The 19,527-nt window shown below is 37.2% G+C and overlaps 1 protein-coding gene across 2 annotated transcripts in view; it reads right to left on the bottom strand.

Moving 5' to 3' along the window:
• LOC150084235 (WD repeat-containing protein 44) overlaps positions 1 to 19,527 on the bottom strand; it is a 380,944-nt gene that overhangs the window by 52,963 nt on the left and 308,454 nt on the right. For both annotated transcript variants that reach the window (XM_090375960.1, XM_090375961.1), the window contains one exon: positions 11,440 to 11,562. In XM_090375960.1, the coding sequence (XP_090232086.1) occupies positions 11,440 to 11,562 (123 nt within the window). The remainder of the gene's footprint in view (positions 1 to 11,439; positions 11,563 to 19,527) is intronic.

Below are 19,527 nucleotides of genomic sequence, written 5' to 3'. Positions count from 1 at the left end.
TATCATTTCGTTTGATGTGTGCAGGCTACACAGCTATTCTGGATAAGGAGAAGAAAGCACGAGTAAGTAATAAAGAGGTAGTTGATGAGTTTCTTAATGCATGGGATTTGGATGTCGTTAAATTAGGAGATACCCTACCATGAATTCACATGATTGTGATGATTATTTTTTTGAAGTCAGCAGGACTGGATAACAAGACCTGTGCTTTGGCTGCAGTTAGGGATAGCTGGAATTTGCTGATGGGCTTCGCTTTTAGGATGTTCCTAAACAGGACAAGCTAGGCTAAGTGGGGAATAACCCAGTTGAAGAATGGTGCATAATTAAGACTAATGCTGAGGGCTGCAAGGAGGATGACGAAGAATCCTTGCCTGGCTTTAATAATATGAAAAGGGAAATTCATACACTGGAACATGATAAACCTGAAGGTACAAAATTTGTGAGTGATTTATGGAGGAAAAGGATTAAAGCAGGAAAAGTGTTGCGTTGGAACCCAGTATTCCAGAAGGAGGACAAAGCGTGACAAAGTGGTTACTTGACAACTAGGGGGAATATTCATAGAGGACACAGCAATTCATCTCAGGCCATGAAGATTCTTGAAAATACAAGTAATTCCACCTTCTCTTCCCCAATAAGTGTGGGGAGAAAAGAGAGAGAGAGGAAACAAAGGATGACACTATATTTGAATTCAAGATGATACATCTGGAGCATTTACAGCAGGATTTGAAGCATAAAGCAACAGGTGATAAGTCGGTATTTGCAGAATATTGAGCAGGCTCTACAGAAAGGTGAGCTTAGCAAATTTGTTACCATTCCACAGAGAATGTCTGTTAATTATGGAAGTGCATCACTTTGAGAAAATATTAGTATGGCAGACAATTTTTCAAAATCAGGATCAGAAAGGCTGTAAAACTTCAACTGCACTGAAACTTGAAGAGGACAGGCAGAAGAAATTGAATAAACCTTCACATAGAAATGATGATTATGTACAACTGTATGGGTTGTGACGTTCAAAAAATTCTATCTGAGGACAGTGGCTCGATCTTCATTTTGTTGAAGGTGAGGAGAAGTCAGCGGGATTGGATAAAGGACTGTGGAGGAGGAAAGATGATCGTGGAACTTGGTATGTCCAGGGAAGTTAAATCAATTGAAAGTAATGCACAACTAAAGGACCTGGAATTTCTGTGACTAGAGTTTCAAGTCCAAAGCTGGACTAGAAACTTTATTGTGTCACACAATAAAAGAAATACAGGAATAAGACTTGTCGAATTAGCTTTACGAATGGAATTTATCAGGGTTTGAGATCGGAAAGGATGAGTTTTTACAAGAGTGTATGGTTTCCTTTTCAAGAGTCAACAGGTCGGGAGAGAGAATATTTTGAGTGTTCAAACTGCATTTTTATTGGTTATAGTGCTCATCATTTTGGAAGGTACTACCTGACCACAATGTGTTATTGGTGTCTATGGAATGGACACACTGCTGGACATTACTACTCACAGAAGGAAATTTGTTCATATTGTGCACAAAGCAAACATTATGTTGATTACTCATATAGGAACACAACACCAAATTGTGCAAATTGTTTAGCTGCAAATCGTTGTGTGACACATTCTGTCTTGAGCACTTCTGTCTTTCATTTTGGAAAGCTCTGCAGTTATGGGCAAGACAGACTGTGATAGTAGCGTTTGAAAACTGGGTTTAATTGAGCATGGATTGGGGCTCTGTACATTACACTACTCTAGTGTTCTTCTGATCTGTATGGGTAGATGGGCACGAAGTCACTTGTACTGGGTAGTAGATCCCTGGTCTGACTCCACATGCCAGGGATGGAAACTAGCCCATGCCAGCTTGCTGTGACAAGCTAGGCTGAGAGGCCAGTCACTCAACACAAACAATACAACTCAATATAAAACATACCATAGCCCTTCACACCACTACCAAGACAGTCACCATTACTCCGCAATCCAGAGCATGGTGGACTCCCCAGCTCAACCAAAGTTTCCACTACAAACAATTACTACACGCCAAGTGGAAAGCTTCCGGCAATGTCCAAGACTGCATTTCATTCTCCAAAGCCAGGGCCGAATTCAACAGAAACAAATCAGCTGCAATTAAAAAGCACCTCGAAAGAACCCTAAAAAGGGGAAAACCATTCTACAGAACAAAGGCTAGTTCTTCCAGCAACATTGACCCAGTTGACTGGCTCAACTACGTTGCCAGATTTTCTAATCAACCTCCAGCTCTACCTAATCGGCCACTCCTCAACCGCTCTCATCTCACTGATAGTCTCGCTACGATCCGAATTTCTAAGCAACAACTGATGCAGGCCATCAATACTCTCCCTCTCACAACAACCACCGGTGACGATGGCATCCCCCAGTTCATAATCAAATGTTTAAGTGTCTTCATCATCAACTCACTCCTCAACCTATACAACAGATGCCTCGAAGTTCACTTCTTTCCACCCCCAGTGGAACAGGTACTCTGTCTGGCCCCTTCCTAAGCACCAACAATCAACGCTCCCAAGCCAACATAGGCCCATCGCTTGCGCCTCTGTATTGCTAAAAATTCTGGAGAAAGCATTGCTACCGTCTGTCACCCATCAAATTCTCCGTGACAGTCCTCAGCAAATACACTATGGGATATCAGGAAGGTCAACTATCTAAGATGTAAGATGGTCAAAGGCATCTAAGATGTGCATTTGAACAAAGACAGGAATTGTCAGTTATATATCTTGACATCCATTCTGCATTTGATGCCATCTATATACCTCATCTCCTACGTCTCTTAGAAATTTTCGCGGCGATGTTCTCTGGTTCCTAGAATCTCTCCTATCGAAGAGGACCCTTGTTCTAAAGATCGGAACAAAGACCTTCACGCGTCACATAACTGCCGGTGTACCTCAAGGGGGGGGGGTCCTGTCTGGCATTCTCTTCTCAGCAATCATGGTGCCATTTGTGACCAATAAGTTCAATTGGATCACATATGCTGACGATGTCAAGCTTCTTACTAGAATATCGCCATCCAACTCAGTAGCCGAAATCACTCAGCAAATCACTAGCAAACTGCAGGACATGGCTGACTACCTCAATACCTTCAACCTCCAAATCAACCCCCTAAAATCGGCACAAATAACTTATTCTCTAAAGGACAGCCCAACAACGTTGGAGCCTGTGCTTAACGGCTCCTCAGTTCCAAGTGTTCAAACACACAAAGATCTGGGGGTCGTCTTCGACTCCAAACTATCTTTCAACGATCACATAAACCTCATACAGTCGAGGCTGAATTCACTACGCTGGGTCGCCAAACAACAGCTGCTCCACACCACCGACCCACAACTGGTAAAAAGATACATTGTATCAATCCTTTACCCAACAATACTGTATGCTTCAGAGATATGGGCATCGGCCGCCGAATCCAACATTAAAAGAATATTCTCTGCCGAATTCTGGCTTCTAAAATGGGCCAACAGCAAACTCCACCTTCCCCCAGCTCTTAGATCAACGCAGTTAGCAGAAGCTCTTCACCTACGCAGGCTCCGGTCCTACATCGGAGAAAGAAGGCTGCTGTTCACCATCAAGATGGCCACCGGTAAAATTACAGAGCCGAACTTCTGGGATCACTGCTCTTGGCGCATTCCTCCCCCTTATCTCCGGTCTTCAGCACAGCTGCTAGCAAACCGTAACCAGCTAGTACTAACCGACAGATTCCTGCCAAAGCAAATGCTGTCCTCACTGCAAGCCATCGACGGAGACTTCCAAGAAGCGGTCAATAATAAAAAATACAGGAAGGGTATCCTCGTCGAACTGAAAATGTAAAACTGTGCTTTGTTAATAATCTGATTTATCTTTTTTTCTCATGTGTATCTCTTTTGTAAATATGTTTTGTTAACCCCTGGCACCACCATGCTGTGACGGGACTAATTGTATGTCTATCATTGCTGCAATTAAAGATTCTATTCTATTCTATAATTATTATAATAATTATGTTTTATCTTGTCTCTCACTACATTACATCTAGCGGAGATGGGGGGGAACCCCTGGTGCCATCAGACAACTAACACACATACATTACGTATATCATAATGTAGTGAGAGACGTTACATTACGATACACACGTCACTATACTGATTGGCCTTTATGTGTATGGTATCTATGCACCAACAAATAATGACAACAATAAAAAAAAAAAGAAAAAAAAGTACATTAGTAGTAGTATTGGAGTAGTAGTGGCATGTGATGCAAGAAAGCAAGTGTATGAGCTTAACCTATCAACTTCCACAACAATAGATAGAAGTTTGTTCCAGCAATTAACCACCCGCTGGCTAAAATCAAATTTCTGCACATTTATACTACATCTGTCTTTCCTTAATTTGAATTTATGCCCCCTTGGGTTCGTAATCTGAACAAGTGGAAGAATCCCATCAGAATTCAGCATGCTCAACCGATTCCAGGCCTTATACACTGCACAGGTGCAGAGTCCCTAGCCACTGCAATTTGCAGAACTTAGGCCTCTCTTGGTAAGAGGATCCCTTCATTCCCCTAACCAATCTTGTCGCCCTTCTCTGTACATGCTCAAGCAAATCTACATCCTTCCTAAAATGAGGCCTCCAGACCTATAAGCGGTACTCAAGTCATGGCCTGACCATTGCCTTATACAGAGGGACAATCACCGCCTTTTCCCTGCTAGCAAAATTCCTATATATCATTGACAAGACTCCATGACCTGCCCATGCAGCCCATCTGCATAGCTCAGAAAACTTCATATTTGACTGCACAATTACTCCCAGGTCTTTCTCACTTTCCACTTCCCCGATTGTAGTACCACACAGTTGGTACGTTTCTCTTCGGTTATCGTTACCCATATGCAGTACTTTGCATCTGTCAAGATTAAACTTCAGTTGCCACTTCTCAGCCCATCTGCCCAAATTTTCTAGATCCTGTTGCAGTAGCACACTGCCATTACTGTCATTAACAACACTGCCAACCTTTGTATCATCTGCAAACTTCGACACTAAGCCTGATATACCTTCATCAATATCATTGATAAATATACAAAACAACAGTGGACCCAACACCGAACCCTGTGGGACTCCACTAATAACGTTAGTCCACGAAGACCAGCACCCATTGATTACCACCCTCTGTCTTCTCCCACTCAACCAACCTTTTATCCATTGTAGCAATTTACCCTTAATACCATTCTGCTCCAATTTGTACAGTAGTCTTCCATGCGCAACAGTGTCAAAAGCTTTCCTGAAATCCAGGTATATGATATCAAAATTATTTTTTGCATCCAGTTCCTTTGTAACCACATCATAATAACCAATCAAATTTGTCAGACAAGACTTTCCCTTAACAAATCCATGCTGTGTCTGAATTATTGCTGTAGTCTTGTCTAGATGATCCTGCAATGCATCTTTAACCAGTGACTCCATTATTTTACCTAGAGCAGAAGCTAAACTAACTGGTCTGTAATTACTTGTCACCCATCGAACCCCCTTTGTGAACTGGGGATACATTTGCACATCTCCAGTCCGTGGGGACTTCCCCCGAGTCCAAATATGCTCTCATAATTATGGCTAAGGGTTTGCTTACTTCCTTTGGCACCACCTTTAATATAACTGGATAGATCCCATCCACCCAGGTGCCTTTCTTATGTTTAACTTCAACAATTTCTCCTCCACTTTGCTCTCAGTTATTACAAAATGATTAAGCACCCTGCTACAATTTGATAACCTTCTGTCATTTTCAAACCTTAATAACTCCTCATGTGTGAATGTTGACGCAAATTACTTATTCAGTTTGTTTGCTATCTGAACAGGAGCACCAACAGTCGAACCATTGATATCAAGTGGACCAATCAGATTCATCCCCTTCCTTTTAGAATTTATATAAGTAAAGAAATCCTTGCTGTTTTTCTTAGCATCCTTTCCCAATGATTTCTCATAATCTGCCTTTGCCTGCCTAACCTCCTTTGTGACTTGATTACAGACTAGCTTATATCTGCCATAGGCTTCTGTGTCGCCTGATAATTTATATGCATCCCATGCATTTTTCTTCTCTGTCACGAGTCTCATTAGACAACCATTTAGGCCTAAACCCTGAACAATATTTCTTAATAGGTATGAAACTTTTAGTAGCTTCCACGATTAATTCCTTGAATGCTTCCCACTTAGAATTTGCTGTTGGTAACATCATCAGTTGATCCCACTGTGCTCACCTTTACGGAAGCAAAAACCCTTTCCTTTACCCTTGATGGTAATTATATCTTTAAGTAAATCCCACATCAGTACACTGGCAGTGTTTACAGTCTGGCTAGATGTACCTCATGTGGAGCACATCTTTGGTGAATCCATCAGTTTGTTTGGACTTCACTGATTTAAGTCAATGTGGATTCTTCTTTCTGGTGGCAGCTTTGTTAAGTCTAGACTTTATCAGTTTGCACTTTTTTATAATTGATGGACTGATAGTGTTTTAGTGAGCTTCCTAATGGTTATGTCGAATAGGGTTGTAGATTGTATAAGTGGGTTCATGTATCTCCGTTTTTAAGTATGGTATTGTATAATATGGTAGGGATGCCAGTTTTTGGCAGGGAATGCCTAGTATAATAAATGAAACAACAACAACAACAAAAAAAAAGACATTCTTAGCATTAATTTCGAAAATAGGTAATGGAGAAACATTAATTTCTGAAGGACTTAAATTATTGAATCAAGATTTGTTCCTAAAGAAGATGTGTGTCATTTATGTCCTCATGGTATTCGGCTGTTTCTAAAGAATAACGATGTTAGTGACTATAATAATTATGTTTTATCTCAGGAAGGAATGCACAAAGTTGTTGCCCAGGATGTGTATTAAGGAAATAATTCTGAAGAATAATTGAGGAGTATGAGAAATAAAATTCCTTCAATGGCAATGACTGATACAGCAGATCACCCATGTACACTTTCATTGTTAAAGGGAAAATCGTATATGATTACCACAAATATGGGTGTTGTAGACTGAATGGTAAATGGCACGACTGGTATATCAGAGTACTGTATATTGAGTACAAAGAAGATGAAAATGTCGAATGAGTATGGATGAAATTTCGCAAGAAAAAAAAATAGGGTGCAATCTTCAATCATGACATAATATATGAAAGATAAATCTATACCCAATGGATTGTGCCTATTGTTAAACAATGGATAACGATTCCATTTAAGAATAATAGATGATTAATGTGCAGATGCACCCAATTTCCTTGTGCCTGCATGTGCTTTAACTATACCTAAATCTCAAGTGGTGAACCTGTGATGAAGTAATACACGATTAAAAGAAAGATCAACAACATGTATATGTTGTTGATCTTTCTTTTAATGTCGAACCCTCTACAGAAATAGATTTAAAAAAGAATGTGAATTCAAACTGAGATTGCCTTCATAACAGAGATTTCTCATTAACATCATGGATGTACAGTTTTCAGTCATGCATGAAACAATATGAACCCATTTTCGTGATTGCAATTTACATTACTCCTGGAACAGCGCTGACATCTGTAAATTCATATATAAAAAAATTAATGCCTTATTTGATCGAATGAGCAAAATTAATTGAACCACTGGATCACTTACCTATTATACTTGTTGATAATTTCAACATACAATTGAATTCTGAGAATGTAAAGGAATTCTGTAAGTTTATGAAAAAAATCTTGAATTTAGATTTATCATCAGATACGACACACAACAAAACCAATATTGATTGGTTTTGTTGTGTGTCGTATCTGATGATCTACTGAATCAAAAAATTATGTATCTTACTTTAGTTAACACAGACCAATAATTTCTGTAGCTGCAATACAATCTAATGAATAAATGATTGTTTAAAAAAAAAAAAAAGTTTTTTTATTTATTACAACAATCACAATGTCACAAACAATCTAAAGACGTTTAGATTTTCAATGCCAGCCAGATTATGATTTATTGGAATTTACCAAGGTTTTATCACAGCCACATTTACTGAAATGAATAAAAAAATTCACAGAATTTTTTAAATATTATGATTTTGATGCAGTTTTAATACTGAGATGGAGAAACAATGGCACGAACTCTAGTATGATGGTGAGGCAGAGTCAGCAGTTACGCATGAGCAGTACTATAATTCAAGAGGAAAAAAAATCAAGTCCGGTGCTATGTGTCAAATCTGGAATAACTCAAAAGAGACTATGGAGAACCATCAAAACAGGGTCCATTCAAGCTAAGACTATTAATGAAATTTGTTCACTGTAAACAAACAGGGATTTGTTCAAGTATCTCAAATAAGGAATTGCACAAATGAAGACCAATCCACAAAATGAGAATAAAATAGGGAAATGCTTTACTCTTCAACTTCTTTGGGATTTCTGCTGATTACAAAGACAGATTGACATATCAAGGCTAATAAAAATTTACACAAATGTGAGAGAGAAATACATGGAACCTTGTTTATGTATGTTTTAGGAGTACTGAAAAAATACATTGTCATAAGCAGGAAAATGTACTAATGAAAATTCTAATGCATTTATTTAAGAAACACTGCTAAAAAACTTAGCTAGAGTGCTTTTTTCTTATTGTTCTGGCCTAATTTGTAAACAATACATTTTACAAATAATCTGTATCCATTTTTGGCAGCCAACTAACAATGTCTTCATCAATATCAAAACTGAAAATAAAATGCTGCACAGTGTCTATGGCTCCTGTGGTTTTTGACAGCATTGGAACTGGCATGAGCTCTCTTTCTTTGCAGTCATCCCTATCATCAGCAACTCTTTCTGCTTGGCGCTGCTCCATTTCTTCTAGTGATGAAGGCTAGGAGACAATGATGCTGTTGTTGCACTCTACATAATTATCGAAACTAACGTCATTCCCAGCAATTTGCTGCCATGCATCTATTTTATCATGTGGTTATCAGTATCTGGTAATGGGGAGTCACCGGGAAGCAAATAACAAAGCCCTAAACTTTGTTGAAACTTCTGGTGTTCCCATCAACAGAATCCCATGCAGATTTTACAAACTGCACCGTATCCAAAGCTAGCCTCTTTTGTATGCATCTTTCTATAATTTTGCTTCACACACTGAATTACAGCTTGAACAAAAGGGCTATTAGTATCTCATACAGTTAGCCAGGAGGAAACCACCTTTACTTACTGCAGATAAAGTGTTGGAGGGATAGGCCACCCACACAAGGATCTATGAAGTGTAAATTTTTTTCACTTCTTTGATCACATTATGGCATCTAACACTCATAGAAAAGATTTAAAAATGGGTAGTCATCCATGCCGTAGGGTCTGAGTGATAAGTGCAAGGAAGGTGTACACATTCTTAAAACATTGAAGTTTTGCCTTCCTGATGCAAGCTTCCCTGTTCGCCCTTGAGTTTCAGCATAACATGACAGTAAGCCTTACTTTGTTCAATTTACCCCATTGCACTTCTCACCTTTGAACTGCAGTGACTTACCAAGTAAAAGGTAGTAAAACAGTCCCATCTCTTCTGTATTGAAAACACTTTTGAGGCTGTATTCTTCAAGGATAGCTGGCAGATTTTTCCATGTATCTCCCATATTTGCACTCATGCTAGGTTCACTGTGCATACAATGTACACAAGGTCACGTTTTTTCTTAAATCTTTCTATCCAGCCATTTTATGTCTTAAAACCATCTAGATTTATCTTTAGGGCTAAATTAGCTGCTCTGCATAGCAGCCAGTGCAGAGGTAGGCATGTTTGACAAGCATGCCTGCTTGAACAACTTCAGCAATATTTCGAGCTCTGGACGTTGTACTTCGTGCATGAGTTTTCTCTTGCTATTTACTCTGTCTTTGAATCGAGTTTCAAATTTTCTTCCATTTGGATACTATTATATTGAGTATAGACAGAGGGATGTTCAGAAACCATGCAATATTCACATGCTTCGTGTGAGGATTACAGTCCACTTATATGATTTTGGCATTTGTAATTTGTCTTACTCATTTCTTCTCCATTTTGAAAATCACACAGCTAAATAGGGACAGCCATTTTTCCACGAACTTAAAACACAGATCACACAACCACAAGGAACAAGTTTCAACTGGCTCAGAAGAAATAACTGAGATATTACAGGCCACAGTTTTCTCCTTCAGTGCATCATTTGAAAAATAATGCCTTAGCATGCCAGACTTATTGTTGGTAATTGCTTCGTAAGCCCTAGTTGGCCACTCAGCATCCACTGGATGTTGGCGCGGCTGACAAGAATCTCTGCTCGTGGGCATGCTGGCAAATATCCGAGAATCTCTGCTTTAGCAAGAGGGCATTATTAATCTATAGGTAGAGTGTAACAGCAAGTTTAGTATATGCCCTTGTTAAAAATATTTTTATTTCAACTGTATATTTTTATTGGTCTGTTTTTCTATTCCATAGAGATTAATTAACACTAACTTCCTAAGGAATTTATGGCTTCAGAGTTACTTAATAATAGAATTATACACAAATGTAGAATCTTACGCAAACAATAAATATGGAATAAATATATTATCATCATGCTCTACTACACAGCAGTGCTATTTATTATTCAACCAGACAGTGAACCAGCTAAACCATACGGCAGCTTGTGGGTGCCTGGAAGTTTTCAAACTTTTCTCTAGCTATCCTCAGAGCAAATATTTTTCATTAAAAAGTATCTATTATTTAAAAATCCACTGGAGAAGGCTTAACTTAACTATAATAATTAATAAAATAATTTTTATTTTCAGCCATGTCAACGAAAAAACAAAAATGCGCTTTTAATGAACAGCTACGTGCATATAATTAAGAGACACAAACACTAATGTTGTTCCAGATTCCCTTCTTTTAAACAGTAGCATTGTCCCAGTTTTTCTTCTCTGGAACACGTTTTGTCCCGGCTTTGCTCCAAAAGTATATGGTCACCCTATCTATAGGCAACATGGTTGGTTAAAATGCAATCCCATATCCAAGTGAAATTTAATCACATAAGTGGGGATCTTTGTACATATGGTTAATAGGAATGGGACTAGGAATCATTCTACTATGTAGGAAAATATGCTAAGCATGAATGTACTAATCAGGTTCCACTGTATCAGGCAGACCACTTGATTATTTTATTACTACAAGACCACTTTTTGTGCTATATGAATAGAGTGTAAGGATTTTAATATTATTTATTTTATTTGTGGATATTTGCCTTTAGCCAGCGGGTAGTTGATTGGTGGAACAGACTATCATCTTTTGTTGTGGAAGTTGATAGCCTAAATAAATTTAAGGCTGAGCTGGACAGGCATTTGGAACGAATGGAGGGGTTTTTTTTTTTTTTTTTGGCTGATGCTGCATAAACTTGCTTTCTTGCATAGTATGCCTCTGCTAATACTATTTCTGGAATTTAACATTAAATGATGTGCATAAGACTCTTAAATACAAAAGAAATTACTTACCCTAGGATGAAATGCAATGGCAGTAACAAAATCAATATGCTGGAAACAACAAAGACATTCTCTTCTTGATATGTGCCACAACCTTACTGTTTTATCCATGGAAGATGACAAGATGAAGTAATTCTGGAATATACATGAAAACAGATTAACACCCTGAAACTTTCCAAACTCAGGAATAAAGTACACACTAAGACACTCATTACATGGGAAGTACTTGCACATAGATTGAACCTGCAGTATATATAAAAGGCCATGTTTTTTAATTTATATATGCAAAACACGAAAAACATTTTCCATTAATACTTAATATCAAGGAATGTGGAATAAAATATATTAATAATTTGTATAGTTTATGAAATAACAGTACCCTGTTTCTTTACTTGATTAATAATTTGTATTATATTTCATGAATCAGAATATGATTCTTGTATATGTGTGTATAGATACTTATAAATTAAAAACTTAAAATTAAAGTATCAATAAAGTAGTAGTAGTAGTAGCATGTGATGCAAGAAAGCAAGTATATAAGTAGTGTGAGATAGTGTTCAATGTACAAGATGACAGACCTAAAAGAAATGAAAGAAAGTAGAAAAAGTAAGATAAAGTTGAAAAATATAAAGATGAAAAAAAAAAAAAAATCCTAAGATAAGTGCTATGCAAACATCAATGCTGAGAGGGCATTAAGATAGACCATGGCAGCAAGCATCATCAAGTAACCTCAACTGTGACAATTTATTCAAGATTTTATCCATTTTATACATCCACACCAATGCAGATAAGTTATAAATGGCAATAATACATTGACAGATTTAGAAACAGCACAGACAATTATGTACTGAATGTAAATTATTTACTAAATTTATTAAGATAAAATAATTGAATTAATCTAAACAGGTCAAGCGCCTGAATTGTATGCTGCAAATAGTAAATGGGTACTGCAAGTAGATGTGTCTGGAGGGGCAAGGACAAAGGAGACTAGCTTAGATGGTAAGGAATTGAGGCAAAATACATACAGACAGAAATAAACTTCCAAAAAGAATAAGTACTCAGGTATGCTGGGGGCATAATCCTAAATATTAAGATTGGCATATGTGCAATTAGTAGACGAAACAGTTAAAGTGTGTCCAAAAGTAGGAATATGGTATAAGAAAGGGGAATGACTAGTGGATAAGGAAGGAAAACGATAATGAAAGTTGAAGAAGTGAAAAGAGAAAGAACAGAAATACCATTAACTTCCCACTCGAATTACTCTAAGGCAGGGGTGGCCAACAAGTTGATTGTGATCTACCAGTCGATCACGGCTTTAATTTCGGTTGATCACATCACGACAAATTTTAAATATATATATAAAAAAATAGATTAGTAAAAATATAAATATTATTATTATGCGCCCCACTTGCATATGCTTATTACAAATCTGTTGAACCACACTGTGCGGCGACTACTCTTGTCGCCACGCAGCCGGTAGGCTTGTCTAGTGAAAATCCACGCAGTCATGTTGTGGAGAGCAGTGTTGTGTCGAATTCTTATTCATCATCATCAGCCATTTTCAATCCACTGGAGGATGAAGGCCTTTCCAGCAACTTTCCAATTCCTTCTGTTTTGTGCAACAGCCATCCATTTACTACAAACTCATGAATTTCATCTGTCCATCACCGTCATTGTCTTCCAGGTTTTCTTCTAGCTCCTCTTGGGTACCACTCTGTTATTCTCTTAGTCCATCTGTCATCATGTCTTCGAGCTATGTGTCCTGCCAAAGACCATTTTAGTTCTTTAGTTTTGATAAGAATGTCCTTTACTTGAGTTTTCTGCCTAATCCATGTGTTTCTCTTCTTATCTAACAGCCTGATTCTCAATATAATTCGTTCCATTCTTCGGCATGTAGTTCTCAGGTTCTCTTCAATTCTTGTGATGAGTGCCCATGTTTCACTTCCATAAGTCATGGTGGGGAGTAAACATTGGTTCAATATTTTACGTTTCAGACAAACTGGGATATTGCTCCTCAGTATGTGACTATATTTCCCGAATGCTATCCATCCAAAATTTATTCTTCTCTTGACTTCCAGCCATTTATCATTATTACAGCTAATGACATGTCCCAGATAAGTATATGACTCCACCTTTTCAATTACTGCTCCTACAATCATTATATCCCTTTCTGTGGCATATTTGTTCATCATTACTTTTGTTTTAGCCATATCCATCTTTAGTCCAAAATCCTTACTAACTCTGCATAACTGATTAAGATTTTCCTCTAATTCTTTCGGATTGTGGCTTATGACCACAACATCATCTGCACATCGTAAATGGTTTAGGTACTCTCCATTCATATTGACTCCTTTCTGCAACCAGTCTAATCTTCTGAAAGCTTCCTCAAGGGCAGCAGTAAATAACTTCGGAGATGTGTCTCCTTGTCAAACTCCTTTCTCAATTTTAAATTTTTGCTACTGTCTTTGTCTAGTCTAATAAAGGAGGTAGCTTTCTCATATATTTTCTTCAAAATCATAATATATGGGGTATGTATGCCTTGTCTTTCCAGTGCTTGAAACATTGCCTTATGCTGTATGGAGTCAAATGCCTTTTCATAATCACCAGTTGAGAATCCTGTCCTAAAGCCAGCTTGCTCTTTCGGTTGATTCTTATCAAATATTCTTTCTAATTCGTTAGTAATGACCCTTGTGAACAACTTGTAGATGTGGGATAACAAGCTAATTGGTCTATAATTTCCAATTTCTGATTTATCTCCTTTCTTATGCAACAGAACTATGACTGCATTATTCCACTCCTTAGGTGTCACAACTTTTCTAATGCATTTTGTGAAGCGTCTTACCAGTTTTTGTGTTATGTCTCTTCCTCCCAATTTTAACAACTCTACAGTAACTTCATCTTCCGCCGGGGATTTCTGATTCTTCATTTTCTTCAATGCATGTTCTACCTCATCAGGAAGGATATCGGGTATGTGTTACTAATTTGCGATCCATCTTCCCCACTGCTGGCATTACTCCCTCGCGCCTTGTATAATTCTCTATAGTAGTCTTCTACTATTTGAATTATGCCTTCTTTGCTATTTATAAGTACACCATCGCTATTCTTCAGTTTCAGTATCATTTGTCTTTCTGTATTATTGCTCATGGCTGCTGATTTAAGTTCTTTATTTTCCCTTAATGCTTGTTCTACTTTGCTTGTGTTAAATCTTCTTAATTCCTCTCTGAGTCTCTTTCTAATGGCTTTGCATAACTCAGTATACTCAATTTTCTCCTTGTCAGTGTTTATCTTGCTTTTCATTTTTCGCCTTCGGTTCATCATAACAAGTGTTTCTTGACTAATTTTTTCTTCTTTGGATTTTTTTTCCTATCGGTTTCTTGGGCTTTATCACTTTCAGAAAGTTGTAATATTCCTCGTCAATATCTTGGTTCTGAGCAGTCTGCAGAAACTCAAACCTGTTCTTAAGCCAGGAGAAAAAGCAGTACATACTGCTTTTTCTCCTCTTCTGTTATCTTCAAGATCTTCGTATTATTTATTCAGGTCAGTTTTTTCCTTTCTTTTCTTATATCTATATCAATATTGAACTTGATATAGATGATATAGAATTCTTATTTAGCTTACTTAATATTAATAACTGGACAGTACTTATACGTTAATTTAATGCCCTTTGATTTAAAATGAATACTATGAAAAAGAATAAACCGTACCTTTTCATCAAGAGTGAAAACTAGACTACTTTTTTGGAATGATAAAAGAAAAATGTTGTTTGATTTACAATGCTTCCATGGCTATACCCAAAGAAGGAAATTTAGAGAGGCATTTTAATGCACTCCATGGTAAATACCAATTGGATTTTCTGACTAATGTTAGTGACCTTAGAAAAAATAATTAAAAGAACTTAAATCCATATTATTCACACAACAAAATTTCTTCATGACACCTAATTTACAATCTAAAATAGTAACCGTAGCGTCATTTAAAGTGAGTCATCTTCTTGCAAAAAAATGCAAACCATTTTCTGATGGTTAATTCAAAAAAAAAGATGCATTTTTAGAAATAACATATTCTCTTTTTGAAAAATTTAAAAACAAAAATGAAATTAAAAGTGCTCTTCAAGATCTGCAATTATCTCGAAATACTGTGATGCAACGCATTGAAAAAATGTGAGCAAACAACTGCGTGCTCATATTGGAAATCATGCGTCCTTTTCTTTACAACTGGATGAATCTACAGACATAAATGATACAGGTCAATTGCTCATTTTTATTTGTATGGTTTTCAATGATTCTGCCACTGAGTATGGTTTCATTAAAATAAAGAACTAGAGGCCTTTATATATTTAACGCATTCAAAAATTTCAATTAACACTATTTAAGCTCATATCAATAACTACAGATGGAGCTAAAGCAATGACGGGCATCTGAACGGATCCATCGCATTGTGCCAAAAGGATGATGAATTCCCAGATTTTTTGAGTTACCACTGTATCATCCACCAACAAGTGTCAGCCAGCAAAAGATTAAATACTAAAAATGTTATGGACATAGCTTTCAAAATCGTGAATCAGAGGACAATCTCTTCAAAGGAGACTTTTCAAAATGCAACTCGATGAAAATGAACCAGATCTGATATTACACACAGATGTGAGGTGGCCAAGTCAGAGTAAGTTTCTACAGAGATTTTGAAATTTTCTGAATGAAATTATAAAATCTGTTGATCAAAGGGGAGATGATTATCAGCAGCTACAAGATAAGGAGTGGTTGTGTGATCTAGCTTTTTTGACAGATTTTACAGTAAATTACAGTGATGTGAATTTTTTTTTTTTTTTTTTATGTAAACCCCAAACACGAGGTATAAGAACCTATAGGTTTTTTTTTTTTTTTTTTTGTAGTTGTTGGTGCATCGGTTTCTGTAGCCATAGTGCACCTCCCAAGGCAAGGTTTTTGCAGTACTTTGATCCAAGCCCGAGGCGGGATTCGAACCCGCGACCTTTGGGTTGCCAGGCAGGCACTTTGCCCACCCGACTAGCCCGGTCGGCTAAAAACCTATAGTACTCAGTACCATGCTTGGGTTGGAGGTTGAGAAGACGAAAGAAGATATTTGTTGACATTGGACTTGAACTTCTGTAGACTGTAATATTCAGGAAATATGTATGAAGGAAGGTTGTTCCAGAAAACGGCAGTTGAATGAGTAAATGAGGAAGATGAAAAATTGGTTCTGTGAGTTTGAAGTTGGACAGTAAATGGATGTTGGCTGGTGGGAGCATGTGTTCGGACTGTTTTGAAAGAGAGAGTGGGAATTATAGAAGCCAATTCAGAAGAACAGTGCCCATGGAAGTATCTGTAGAAGAGGCATGCAGCAGAAACAGTATGTCTATGAGACAGCAAGTGGAGAGACTCTGTTAGAGATGAATCATTAATTAACCTAATTGCCCTCTTCTGAATGGAATCAAGAAGCCAGAGAGAGGTTTTGGGGGCACCACTCCAAATGGAGCGGATTATGCACCACCAACTCCTTTAGCTTTTTGATGGATTTAAGTATGCTGCTAAAAGTAACAGATGATGGTATGTGCAATTTATTAGCTTTTGAAAAAGCATTAAAATGTCTTTAAAAGTGGTGACAGTCCACATCTGGGAGACTGTGATAGGTATATTTTATCTGTAAGCTAATTTTCTCTCTAAGTACATATGTATGTACTTAGAGAAAGGTTAATATAGAACACAAGCAAAAAGCTTGGAATATGATGGCTCAGAAAACTACAAGGTGTCACAAGAAAGTGACTTTGAATTGCTAATCAGGCACTAAGAAATGAACATAAAGAAATTTCAGGAATAAAATAAAATTCAAATATAAAAAAAAATAAAATAAAAGGAAAAACTTCTTGTCTCTTAAGTTTATATGATACACAGCTTGGCTAATGAGTGAGACATATTAGGGAGTTTGATTCATATACTTCCGGAAGCTAGCAAAGGTTTCAGAGTTAAACTTTTGGATGTTTTTTTTTAAAGCAGAAATTGCTAGATTTTTAAATGTCAAATTTGTGGTTTTACTATAGTACAATAATTACTGCGCACTGATTTTCATTAACTTTACAAAAGGTGTAACAGTGCCTTCTTCAATCCTCATATAACACATGTTTATACTACGTGAATATGATCACACACGATTTATAAATAGGGGAACAATATCGTATATAACACAAACCAAATTCGATTATGCACGATTCGCTTTTGTGTTTACAAGAAATGGCAGTAAAAACGTGGAATCACCCCAACCGAATGCAACACGATAGGAATGAAGAGAAGATTCTGAAAATGTATTTATATTTTTTTTATATAAGTGAAGGGGAAACATTTCACCATAATATGATAAAAACCCACATAATTCCAGCTATCGGTATTATCGCAAATGCCATTAGATCGAGTTTACTACCAGTTTATAATGGATTCCACTAGCAGAAACGCAACTGGAAATTCTTTTTATTGTTTTATGGTAGTAACCCCCAGAAATGTGCTTTAGTAAAATGTGAGTTATTAATAGTGTATCTCTGCCTTTACGGTGTTGTTTATTCAATTGCTACACGCGCACAGCTTTGTTTATGTGTATCAAGTGTGCCTCCTCATTTTGCAATTGTGCTTTATTCCCTAAAGATGAGTAAAATACTTAAAAGGTCTGAAAAGGAAGCATCCTGGTGAAGACGCTACAGATTCAGAGAGAAAAATAAAAGCAATATTGATAAACAGAGGTGGACTGGGTCAAAATTTCTTACCCAGGAAAATTTCTAGTAGTGGCTTCATACTATGGTTTATGGCCAAAATCACACTGACCTCCGGCCCACCAGGGTTTCCCCGGTAACACTTATGGCCAGTCTGCCTCTGTCAATAGAGAAAAAATATGAAATTGTGAAACGCTTTGAGCAAAATGAAAGACCATGTGATATTGCACATGCCTAAATGAGGCAATGCTGAGAATTAGAAAGATGCAGAGAAAATAAAAACAACTTTCATAGCAGGAACAACTCAAAGTGTAATTAAAATCCATTAGATCAAGACACAAAGAATTGGAACAGATGAAACAGCTGTCATCTGTTTGTATAGAAAAATCAAACAAAAAACAAGTTTGCTTAAGATAGAAGCAAAAGCATTAGCAATATTTTATTACGTAATAGTCGTAATAAAATACTTATGTATTTTATTACGATTATTTATTGTGTTTGGTAATGTTTTGGTTACAAATGTGTGTTCAAATCTTGGGTGGTCGGCACCTAACCCTATTTTTCCCATAGGGCCTGTTGTTTATATTGCACGATTTTGCATTGCACAAAGGTTTCTAGAAACATAACTATCATGCTATACGAGGACTAACTGTATACACTATTCTCCAAAAAAAGTGCTCAGACATGCCAGTTTCATATTGATAACACTGCCATTCACTTCAACAGCATGTTGATTCTTCCTCCTTTGATTCCTATTAGAAAGGCCAAATGATGCAAAGGAAGTAGACTTTCTGAATCAGCCAAAACACGCACGCGTGCCAATGAGTGTGTGAATTGGCATATGAATATGAATTACAGCGTCTCTTCACTCTCTGTATCATAAACAGTTCAGCTGCTGCTGCTGCATGCCTTTTCTATAGATACTTCCACGGGCACTTCTCTTCCAAACTGGTATCAGTAATCCTCCTGCTCTCTTCCAACCCAGTTCAAACATGTGCTACAACTGATCAGCATCCATTCACTTTTCATCTCAAATCTTATAGAACTGAGAGAACTAAGTCTTCCTCATTTATCCCTCCTACATCTGTTTTGTGGAACAACCTTCCTTCACATGAATTTCCTAAAATCATCTGGGAGACATTAGACTTGGATTTCTACCATCTGTGGAAATCTAAGTCTACTGTCAACAAGTATCTTCTATCATCTCAACCCACAACTCATATGCAACTAAGTACTATAGGTTCTATTACCTTTCATAAAAATATATACCTATACATATTGAACAGAATAACAAGAAAGTGGAAACAAGAAGGCAGAAAAATGGAAAAAAGACGAAGTATTTCAGTGCAGTCAAAGGCAGCAAATGCCAAACCTATGCACAGCATGGA

Source organism: Mastigoproctus giganteus, chromosome 6 (genome assembly GCF_048544385.1).
Source record: "Mastigoproctus giganteus isolate SK-2022 chromosome 6, ASM4854438v1, whole genome shotgun sequence".
NCBI classification, from domain to species: Eukaryota; Metazoa; Arthropoda; class Arachnida; order Uropygi; family Thelyphonidae; genus Mastigoproctus; species Mastigoproctus giganteus.
The sequence above is the reverse complement of the archived record's forward strand: the minus strand, read 5'-3'. Positions and strand labels throughout refer to the sequence as shown.